General features: G+C 40.7%; 1 protein-coding gene across 2 annotated transcripts; it reads right to left on the reverse strand.

The window, feature by feature from the left end:
* Positions 1–3951: 3951 nt before the first annotated feature.
* On the reverse strand, positions 3952–11545 carry CNBP (CCHC-type zinc finger nucleic acid binding protein). Of its 2 annotated transcripts, none has more exons than XM_063291829.1 (5): positions 11351–11545; positions 6038–6157; positions 5767–5859; positions 5442–5643; positions 3952–5073 (listed from the first exon to the last, which is right to left on the reverse strand). In XM_063291829.1, the coding sequence occupies exons 2-5, from the start codon at positions 6138–6140 to the stop codon at positions 4956–4958; spliced, it is 516 nt and encodes a 171-aa protein (XP_063147899.1). In that variant the 5' UTR covers positions 6141–6157; positions 11351–11545; the 3' UTR covers positions 3952–4955. The 2 variants fall into 2 exon arrangements, with proteins under 2 accessions (XP_063147899.1, XP_063147900.1); XM_063291830.1 differs by having other exon boundaries at positions 5442–5640; positions 11351–11544.
* Between the last annotated feature and the right edge of the window lie 364 nt (positions 11546–11909).

The raw sequence follows: 11909 nt of genomic DNA on the forward strand, positions 1-11909 counted from the left end.
GGTTGTCTATTGCAGTTTGCATACACTTCCATGAACGGGCAAAAGCGCTAGGAGTATATAGACTTTTATGTACGAGTGGTGATATGCTCAGAGCAGTGTTTCTCAACCTTGGCCACTTTCAGATGTGTGGACTTCAACTCCCAGAATTCCCTAGCCAGCATGAATACTGGGAGTTGAAGTCCACACATGTGAAAATTGCCAAGGTTGAGAAAGAGTGTCTTAGAGGCTTCCTTGTATCGTCCCTCATTCTAGCATTGACAGAGCGGTTGATGTATTTTCCAAGCAGGATACTTATTTGTTTTTCGGCCAGTTTCTTAAATGCCATCTCACGCTTAACAGCGAAGCTGCCGGTGATTGTTAGGCATACCGGAGCTAAAACTAAAACGGGGAAATTGGCGTGCTTGGGGTTGGGGGGGAACTCCAAGTCTAGAGAAGTACCCGCCCCCTGAAAAAGGAATTAGGAGAAAAATTAAGTACAGGAAAAAGTGAGGAAAACCTTTGCTTTTGAAAACCTGTTGTTGGATTATCTTTGTTTCTGTTTCTCCTTTATCCTCTTTTTTAAAAAATAAATTTAAATTTACTGTATTTTGTAGACTTACTTTTTATTTGTATTACTTTTGTATTTATTTTAATTGTGTGAATCAGAGATACTTTCATGTAAAAAGCAGTGTAAAAATGCACTATTGCTGCTTTAAACATTTCTATTAGTTAATTGAAGCTTTACAAACAAGTGCAGGTTTTGAGTTTCCAATAATTCTTTATCAATCATTCTGATTAAAAATCCAGCTTCTGATGCTTAATCCTTGAAGTACAGAGATAATGCTGTACTGACTGGTTTAGTAGAAAGTACTTTTAGACATACTTTGGGGATCCTGCTCCATAGGAGCTGCACTGCTGCCCAGGAGGTTCCTTTCCTAAGTTCCTGGTTCCTTGTCACCAAGCTAATTTTGGTGTTCCCCTCAGCTTTTAAAGCTGGTGGGCTGCAATTGTCATACCTTGGGCTGGTATTTGGGGAATGCTCAGCTCATGGCTACCATGAGCTTGTCCAGGTAATCTCTGCCTCCTCCACCCCCCACATAGGCTGGTGAAAGGATAGGATACCATATGACTTGAGCTCTATCACCTGTGGCTTAGATCCATGGCCCTCCTGGCTCCCTCAGATGCCTGGATATGTGTGTTCTGAGTCTGAGAGTGTAATGCCAGCCACTAGGAAGGAAACAGTGGCATGTCCCTATCTCAAGAGGCCTTCTGTGGACTCAAGTCTCTTTTGGACAATTCTTGTTCTATCTCCAACCTTCCATTTTGGTGGAAGGTTGTTGAAAAAGTAGTAGGGCATCAATTAGACTGACCTAGAAGAAGCAAATTATCACTACCTCTTTCAGTCTAGATTCAGGCTCTGGCATGAGAAATACAGTGGTTCTGTTCTTTATTGATGTTTCCAGGAGGTGTGTTTTGGAGGGGAGAGAGAATCCATTTGGGATAATGTAGCATTGATATTCTGATATACTGTACATAGCTTGACACCCCAGGTTGAGCTGGGGATAGTATGGAGGTCTTGAATCAATGTCTTGAGACTTCAGGACTCCGTGGAACAAAACAGGATGAAGTTGAACCCTAACAAGATAGACTTGCTCTTTGTTCAGAAAAGTTCTGTCGGTTCCCATCTATAATTCTAGATCTGATGACACTACCTCTGAAAGACCGGAACTGTAACTTGGGGGTCCCCCTGGACTCATGGCTATGCAGCATGGGCAAGTAAAAGTTGTAGTTCTGTATGGATTCACTACTAAGTAAATGCAGGATCACTGTCTCCAAGCAGAGTCAACTTGCTTCACATTGGAAATTGTTGGTGGCATCTAATTTTCAAGTGGTTAGGGTGCCCATGAACAATGTTTTCAGTTTATGGAAAAGCAACCCCCAAGGCTAGATTAGCACCTATTCTGATGATTTTCTGAAAGTTGGTGAAAACTGAGTTCTTCCAAAGAAAATTTGGAGGCAGAGTTGGTGCCAATGGCTTTTGTAATACTATGTTTACAATTATAGTTGATTTTATGTTGTATTTATTGTTAACCATCAGAAGTCTTTGATTATGGCAGTATTTTAAATAAGAACTGAATTTCATTGCAAGCTTTAAAGAACTCAGGTTCTGCTTTTCCCCATCTCACGCGATTGCACTGGACTTCAGCCTTCATGCCTGTCCCTACAACTGTGCCATGTTCAATGACTACACTATATAGTGGTGATATATGGGAAATCTTTACAACTATCTGTAATTATGCTATACTGTGACATATGTAATCTGAACTTATTTTAAGCACTATTAATCAAGATACAGTGTACTGTACTGTATTTGCTAGAAAAAGTATGTGAAGTTTTAGATTTAGTAACTGGTGGTATCTCCTTTAGCAGCAATTACTTTAGCCAAATGGTTTCCTGTACCTGCTGACCTGGAGGAGGAATTCTCATTGATTCCTCTTTACAGAGCTGCATCAACTTAAATGTTTCTGGGCTGCTTTGCATCAGCTGCTTGCTTCAGATGATACCACAAACTGGGTAAAGGTCAGGGCTTTGACTTGGCCATTCCAAAAATTTCAGATTTCTTATGCTTCAACCATTCATTTGTAAGATTTACTTGTTTTGGATGATTTTTGTGTTGCAATCACCAAGTAATTTAAGCTTCAGGCCACTGATTCCCTAACATTCTCCTGTAAAATTTGCTGATGCAATGCAGAATCTATTTCTCTCAATGATTGCAAGCAGTCTTGGTCCTGAGGCTGCAAAGCAGTCCAAATCCATGATGCTCCCATTGTCATGCCTCAAAGTTGGGATGAGTTTTTGTTGGAATAGCATTTCATTTTTTCCAAATGTATCATCTCTCATTAGTAACAGGAAGTTCTATTTTTATCTGCCCTCAACAGCACAGTACCAACAGCCCGCTTCATCACCACGTTGTCTTTGGCAAACTTGAGATGTTTGACAATATGCTTTTTGGAGAGCAGTGGTTTCCTCTTTGACATTCCCCAAGTGAACTTATGTTCACAATTTTTTTCCTCATTAACACTGACATGAGGCAATATGAATGGCCTGCAAATTCTTCACTATTATCCTGAAGTTCTTTGTGAACTTCCACTATAGCGCATATCCTATTGGGGTGGGATTTGTTGGATGTTACCATTCTCTGGACAAGTAACAATGGTGCTGCAGTTTCTTCGTATTTACTGTGACTGGATTGATGGAAGCCAAAATCTTTGGCAATGACTTTGTAACCTTTTCCATCATCAGCATCAACCACCATTGTTCTGAGGTTGAGATCTCTTTTGATCAGGGCATGATTCACTTTCACAAATCTGCATCCTGAGGAAGAGAGACTCTGATGATGGCAACCAAGCTGTTTTTATAGGTGAGAGCAAATTATCATTATCAGACCCCCCGCCCCGACAAAGACAATGTTAGCTCAGTGTTCAGTGTGCTGTTAACCAGAATTTCTGTGTCTATTAATAGGACACAGATCAAGTTCTGATAATAAGTAGCTCACAGTTCTACTGGATTAGTTCTAAGGGACTGAACTCTCAGTCACCTATGTCAAACAATATGTACTGTAAATCATAAAACTTAATCACATGGTCTATCTGCACTTTTGATTTCATGCAGGTTTACTTTTTTATGACTGTGATAGCTTCAGTTTAAGCCAGTTAGGTACTGAAAGGCAGGGGAAGAACAGAAAGGTCCTTTCTTTATGTCCTCAACACAGTTTTATCCTTTCTATGGCCTCAGTGTTCCCTTTCCCCCAATTCCACCACAGGTGAAACTGCAAGCTTTAATGTTCCCAACATATCTTACTTGTCTCAGCATACTAACTGTAGCTTACTGGATAGTTAGCTCAGAAGAGGTAAACAGGCATCCCTACTTGTATCACAATTGTCACCTAAGACAAAAAAAGAATGCAAATGCTGCTGCTGAAGTGATGTATTTAACAAATTCTGCAGTTTAAATGATACAGGAATTAACTTTGTATAATACATTTGTAGTACAATAGTCAATTGTTCAGCTTTTGTTCTTCTACATTTACCTCTGTCATGTGTACCTGAAAAATAAACCCCAAACAAAAAACTTCAGCCAAACTCCCCTTCCTCCTCCAGCTTTATTGATAGTTTAAAATTACATTTCTATATTCTAGGACTTCAATTGCTTTTACCATCTGACTTTAAAAACTGATTACAAGCAAATGAAACTCAACAATTGTCTAAGTGATATAGTATACAAAAATAACATCTTGATTTCTGTGAAAATGCAGTTCTTTTCAAGTCCTGAATAGCTCCAAATTGTGTATACTCAAAGCACTGATGTTCTGGGTTTGATTTAGTTTGAAATATTTAATGTTTCCCATTCCCTTGTTACCTCGCATTAGACATTTATTGTATTACTGTTACTTCAATTTCTCCCTCACTCTTGTGGCCATTAACAGGCATGTGCATTGTTTGTTTATCCCACTTAGCTATATGCTTTAGGTAAGGCCTGATATAAATACTTGGTGTTATAACTGTTACTGAGGTCAGACAATCCAAGGCCATTATTGTAATAGAATTAATTACTGTGGAAGTTCAGACACTTCCAGCTTATTTCCTCCTGCATACGATCACTTCCATGGAACCCAGGGAGGCTTTGCTGGTCTGACTTAACTCTTTCCACTCATCCATCCCTATTCACCAGTGGCACGGAAAGGGGGTTCTTTAACAAAGCATTATACATAACACCTCTACCAAACTAAACATAAACATTTTTGTAGTTAAATGCAGAAAGTCGATTTTTCCACCCCTTTCCTCCTTTAACACGGCAAGTAAAGCTCACTGGCCTGGGAGTAGCCTCTATCTGCCAACCTTTGGCCAGTGAAGAGGATTCAGAGAAAAATAATACAACCATCAATCAGAAAAAGGAGGGGCGACAAAGGAAAACAGTTAAGCTGTAGCCTCAATTGTGCATTCCCGTGCAAGGTGTCCTGACTCCCCACAACGATAGCAGTTGACTTCACTAGTCTTGCTGCAGTTGATGGCTACATGGCCGGTTTCACCACACCTGAAATCAGACAAAATCAACATTAGCCCCATAAAAAGTGTATCTACAGAAACCTTAGGCAGCATTTGCGACATTGCAGTTAAAGTTCTCCTGCTTTGGATTTAAACGAATTGCTAGCCAAGAGAATAAATGTGCCATACACCTACAGTATTAACACACATGCTGAACTCTAAAGCACAACGTAACAACTTTAGCATTCATAAAATTCTGAGCAGAGGTTACAATAAAGGATCTAAATTAAATTCATGGGATGCTTACAGAAACAAGTCACTGGGAAAGCTCTCACACACTGGTGTACAAATCAGTCCTTTCATTCTGAAACATCTGTACAAGATTAATGCCCACTTTGCATGAAGACCCATTTTTACCTATAACATTTGACTTTGGTGCAGTCCTTCTGGATGTGTCCAAATTCCCCACAAGAATAGCACTTCTGCTCATCTGCATGATCACAGTCGCGAGCCAAGTGGCCAGGCTTGCCACAGTTGTAGCAGCACTGCTCTCGCTCTCTCTTGGGCTCCTTGCAGTCCTTCGCAATATGGCCACCTCTACCGCAGTTATAGCAGGCTTCCACAATAAGAAAAAGAATATAAACAAGACTATAAAACCTTGATAGCATTGTGGGACATGTAGTAAACACAACGTTTAATCGCAGAGCTTGTTAGAATGCATTTACTCTCCATTAATACTTACCATCCTCCTGAAGATCACAGTCCTTGGCAAGATGACCAGACTCACCACAGCGGTAACAGATGTCTGGAAGTGATGATGACATAAACTGGAAGCCTGTTTAGAAAGACAAACAGTATTAATATTCCAATGAATGTAGTTACATGTAACAAATCTATATAATAAGGCTACAATTCTAGTCTATTGCCGCTCAGTCCTGCATACAGCAAATAGGAAGAGAATTAGGGTAAAACGTATTTTCAACTCATGACAAAATTCTTGGAAGGGAAGATACCTCTGCCACGGCTTCGCATCCCACGGCCACGACCAATTCCGGTGGGGCATTCTCGAGCCCAATGGCCAGTACGCCCACACTTGAAGCACTCGTTACTGCTCATTGCTCCAATTAGGTTCTCTAAGCATGAGAAAAACACTGATTAGAATTTACTTAAGTATTTGCATAAAAATGCTTACCAGTTACTTTTAGCACATGGACTATGAGATGAATTGACCCTACATTCATACAATATGTAAGACTGTTAAACAGTGTCATCAATATGTAAGATGTCAAGCAGTGCTTAAAGAAAGTTAAAATCTTTATTGGTTAAAAACAAGGAATTACAACAATTGCAACTGTTTTTTTTTCCAATTATCATTTAAAACTATTTTTAAACTGAGCTCCAAGTTTCAATTGGTTCATTAAATTTTCAGAATTTTCCTGTTCCCACAATTAGTTATTCATCTCAAATTACTCTGCTAAATATTCTACACAGGCACATATAGTATTAATGGTGTTTTAATCCAGAACGCAACCCCCAAAGAGGCATGGGAAATCACACACACACATATCAGATATACTAACATATGCAGTTCCAAAGCATATTATCTTCCCTCCAAGAACTGGATGGCCCCCACTCTGCTATTGTTTACAAGAGCCATGAAGAACTGGTTCTTCATCCAGGCCTTTGGTGAGGGAGAATGAGACCTCTCGCTTCATTCCATCTGGTTTGTCACACTTGCTGACTTTCATTGAGTCAGGATGCATAAAAGTTTAATAAATAATAATAATTAGTAGTAGTAAGCTCCCTTGAAGCAAAAGCATAACCTGAGAAATGTGGTAACCCCTCTGATCCACAGCACATATATCTCACTCCCTCTGATTATATATTTTTTGCTCCATGTCATAAACAAAAGATTCTTTGGGGTTAGCTTCCATGTTTATTAAAAGGGCTAGTTACTTGCCTCAGCTACTCATTTTCCCCCCTACTTTCCTTATGTACCAGTTTCAAAGCACAAGGATAAGGTATATATCAATGTGCACTTCCAAAGTTTCTGCTTACACTGAGAAACAAAAGTAGTCTTTTTGCTTAACACAGTCCAATACAAAATTGAGACATATACATTACTATGAATGCTCAAATCAAATCACCTCTGTGAAGATGCAGTTGCTGCCAGGGGTAGAAAAAGAGGCATATAAAAGTAATTGCACTGAAAAAAGCAATACTTGGAAGCATGTAATTCAGTTCACATTGACACTACATAGATTTTTTAGAGGACCATCTGATGTATGGGCCACTTCTATTCTCAAAAGATCATGTCAATAGGAGACATATATGCATCAAGTTAAACCAAAAGGTTAAATTCTCACAATTGTGCATTAAGAATGCTTGTTTAATAAGAACACTTGGGTTCTGGCTATTTACTTATCTCTGAAATGGACAGAGGTGTCAGTTTAACACAGTGCTGTACTACTATGATTTAAAGTAAATCAGACAGCAAGGACATGGATAGATAAAACAGGTGGAGGCCCACTTAAAAATAAATGCAAGGAATGTGGGAGTCTAAATTCTTCCCTTGAGTATGACTCACTGCAGTCTAAGCTTTGCAGTGACTTGAGCCTGACTGGGGAAAAGCACATTAGAAGTTCAGATACTGTCACCGAGGCATCCTTTTCATCTTGAAGGATGACTACTAAATCTTATTTTTAAAATGTAATCTAAAGAACAAGACAGTTTGACAGTTTGCATAACTGATCACTCACATCCAAAAACATTCAAGCTCCCACTTTCATATTTGCTAAACTACTAAATCTTTAATAGCCATAGTAACAAACATTAACAAATTAGAACTCTTCACTATAAACATGAGCCTTTATGAATCAAAAAATAAATGTATGCTTTGTCTTTTTCTATCATTACAAAACCTGAAATTTATTTAGATTTAAAAGAATTACATTCTGGTTTAACTGGTTTGTCTCCTTTAAGCCCCACAAAATGGTTGATGAAACTAGCTATGTATCTTCTACAGTCAATTATTCAAAATACCAAACTGCAGGGCTCTAAGTATGACTAGGCACACATATTTTCAGACTTTCATACTGTTCAAAGGTCTTGATTTACTATTGCTGAGGTTTTTATTTTACTTCCTTAAGAATCTTTTGTAATCCTCACCCAACTCCCATTTTAGAGACTTTCCAGTTACTAGTGATTATTTGAAATGAAGATAAGATAAAGTTCAATGAAAACAATGGGTCAAAACCCTTACTAGCAAGTGATATAGCACTTTCTTATAGGAACTTTAGTATGTATGTTATCCATTTGACAGCTATCTAGAATCAAGGCTATTAGCTTAATTTAAACCAGACCCCCAAATAACTTCTGTCCTTTACAGTACTAACTTCACATTACTTTCCTCTTCTTTAGTTCCTACTACTGCCAATATTAATCTCATCCCATTCTTTTCATTTGCTGCTTCATTTGGCTTTTCTCATATATTTTTGGTTTCTATACTTCTTTTTATTCTCTCGTTCAATTTAATTTCTTCCTTCAGGCTCATCACAATTCTCACTGGAGTGTATCTGAAACAAGACCTAGCTAGGAAAATCCTTAAATAAGACATTTGTATTACTAAAAGCAAACAAACAAAAAACATGGGGACTGTGCATCTCAAAGTTCTGTACTGTCATGCAAGAAATGCAGAGCTCTTGACTGCATGCATCAAGACCCATTACATAAAGCTTCCCTCTTGTTTTTCAGCAAACCGTAAGTATGAAATTAGGATAATTTAGCTGCTAAACAAAAATGTATGCTATTTAAAAAACATATTCCAATATTGAACAGATAAAAAAATCAGATACACTCAGGCATGCAGCAGCTTGGTTTTATCTCCCCACTTTTACACGCAGCACCATTCTTCCAAATACTGCCCTATTATCTTTCTTACTCTCAATTTCCAAAGCATATTTTATCACCTTACCAATGAGTTGATTCAAGAGAAATCAGAAATATGTACTTTGTAGACATTTACTTCCATTACTGATAGGGTTTATATTCACTTTTGGGGTCTTTTAATGCTACTATATGTTGCCAATCCAGAAAGAACAATATCCACACATTTTCACTGGCCTTAGTGGTAAGCCAACAATTCTGCATTTATGTTAACTTACTCTCCCCATAATTCATAGGATCTATAGCAGATCTCCATGTATACCTATGAAAAGAATGTCCTAGCCACTGTTCTTTTGATGCATCAGTGAGATATCTTCCTTATAAAATGCATGTTGTGCTACAAAACAATAGCTTCCAACTCTTTTCACAGAGATTACTAGTTTTCACAGAGATTTACTAGTTAGCAAGTTATTAAAAACACCCACCCAACTGAAGCCAAGCAGGTCTGGTAAATCAGGCAAGTTCAACTGTTTCCCAGGTAGTTTTAATGCTCAACAGTCATTCTTCCAAAATGTATACAAAACTCGTTTGCTATCAGTATAAGGGCACACTAATCATTTTACACCACTTTATTCTACAGCATCACTGCTGCTGAGGTGTGGTATGGACCAATCAGTCTCCCTTACAAAAGGACTTTACTTGTTTTTCAGAAGGAAAAAGAACTGCTTGTCACAATTTTACTAGACAAGCCAATGAGGAAGCATTATAGCTGCCACTGGAAATAATCAATTCAATTTTTGCAGTTTAACCTGCTAAGCCTGTTGGGCAACTTTTGTATTGACACTCAATTTATTCAAGTAACCACACTGTTAACTGCACACTAAGCATACATCAGAGGTGGTCACTTTATAATTAAAGAAGCAACAATTATCAAAAGCAACTTTTACCTCTTTCCTTAACTTAAGCAGTAGCACAAGGCAATGTTTTCTAGTTGATCCATTTTGGACACGGTAAGAATTTTTTTTTTTTTAAAAACATGTAACTTTTTTGGGATGCGATTCCTGTTACTCACTTCTATTATCTGCTTTATTAAGAAGTAAATCCCATATTGGCAAACTCATTGAATTCTCAAATGTTTAATTCTCTGTTGTATCCCTGTGATCTTTTCTAGTTTAAGACTATAATTACAGCCAGCATACACAAACATGCCATCATCTTATCAAAGGACCTGCAATCACTACTAAACAGATAAACACCACCTGTTTTTACTCCAACATAAGCCTTTAGCCAATATTAAATTGGACATCTGACATTCTGATCTCCACTGCCCAGTTGTGGCTATGTAGCTCCCTAGCTTCAAGTAGTACTCCATTGTCACTTCTGTTTCAGATTTTAATCATTATCTGGTAATATTTTTTTAAACTGACCTCTTTAGGAAGCATCCACCTTGACTGACTGCAAGTTTTCTCCAATCTATTCCTTGGAAAGCCATAACCATCTCCAATCTATTCCTTGGAAAGCCATAACCATCTCCAATCTATTCCTTGGAAAGCCATAACCAACCCAGGCAACATAAAATGCTACAAAAAAAAATTCTTGCTTGTCCCTGCCAGATTTTACACTTTAAAATTCTTAGAATAGAGAGCCTGCCACCCAAACCACAAGCCGGGACCTTAAAGGCGCAGCCTGAGGGATACGAACTTTCTACCAAATCAGTCATTTCTAAGCAAAGACGTTTAGAATCGGGAGGGCTGTATTTCACCCTTCCTCAGTAACGTACCAAAATCAATCAGCGATAGGGAGGCCGAAGTGAGGTAAGAGGGCCACACACGCCAATCCCGAACCATAAAGCCCTGGCAAAATTCTGCTTCTTACGAATTAGGCAGCCGAACACGTGGAGGCCGCAGGAGGTCACATGGAAAAGGCTGCGGCGCCACCAGCTAGAGCCAGCTTCCACGAGAGCAGCTCCTCGCTTTAGACGTTCGCCTCGGCCCCGGGTTCCCACATTCTCCCACCTCGCTTCCTTTTCATCAGCTCACACGCACTATTATGGCCGCAGGAGGCCTCTCCTCCAAGCACACGCGGCCCGCGTAAAACTTCAGATCCCGTCGCCCTTGACTCACACACAGGCCGGGGGGGGGGGGGCGAGGCCAATACACCGGCGAGGCTTGCCGCGAGTAGTACTTGTCTGCTCCGTTTTCCTCGGAACCCCAGGAGGTCCCGCCGCGGCCACGAAGAGCGACTACCCACCGCCTCAGTCCTCTCACAGGAGGCCGATGGGCCGCCGGTATCCCCCTCCTTGGAAATAAACGCGGGTAAGGCTGGGCTTTTTTCCCGCGCAGTAGGCCGGAACGAGCCAGCGCCCTCCTTCCCTCAACTCACTCCGCCCACAGAGGCCCCACCACCAACGAACTCGCAAGCCACTCCGCCAGTTCGGTTACCTTTCGCGGACTTTCCTTCCCGTCGAGGGCTCGATCCGGAATGGCCGCTCGGCGATAGGTTTTCCTGCTTCTTAGCCCTCGCGCAAGACCTGACTAGCCTGCCTGCCACCAGCTACCGTTGAGTCCCTGCTGGCTGCGCCACACGCGGTTTGCACACGACCCTGCTCACCCGCCCTGCCGATCTGCGCACGGCTCCTATCCCAACCGCGGGGCCAATGGCATGCCGCGAATGCTTTCGCGTAGCCCATCGACGACAGAAGTAGGACAGGCCAATCGGCACCGTGGAAAAGGGGGAGGTGTCCGCCTACCGGAATAACCTCCAGTACTGTTCGGCCCGAGCCGAGGGTAGGGTTGCTGGAATAAGGAGGACGGGAAGGAGGGGGGCAAATATCTTTCCGCGCGCGGCTTGTCGCGATACTTAGGGAGCAGTCGGGCGCCGCTTGTGAAGCAGCGGCTGCCGCCTTGTTGGCGCACCCGATTTGGCGAAGACGACAATTGACCGTGCTAGTGACGCGTTCGGGGTAGGGTTGCCAACGCTGCATCCGTTGTGCTTCGTGAC

The sequence above is a fragment of the Candoia aspera genome, chromosome 2 (assembly GCF_035149785.1).
Source record: "Candoia aspera isolate rCanAsp1 chromosome 2, rCanAsp1.hap2, whole genome shotgun sequence".
In the NCBI taxonomy this organism is placed as follows: Eukaryota; Metazoa; Chordata; class Lepidosauria; order Squamata; family Boidae; genus Candoia; species Candoia aspera.

Coding starts and splice junctions, on each gene's coding strand:
- CNBP (XM_063291829.1), bottom strand. CDS start 6,140: ATGAGCAGTAACGAGTGCTTCAAGTGTGGGCGTACTGGCCATTGGGCT. Junction 5,644..5,766: donor CTGTGATCTTCAGGAGGATG/GTAAGTATTAAT, acceptor TTCTTATTGTGG/AAGCCTGCTATAACTGCGGT. Junction 5,074..5,441: donor ACCAAAGTCAAATGTTATAG/GTAAAAATGGGT, acceptor GTCTGATTTCAG/GTGTGGTGAAACCGGCCATG.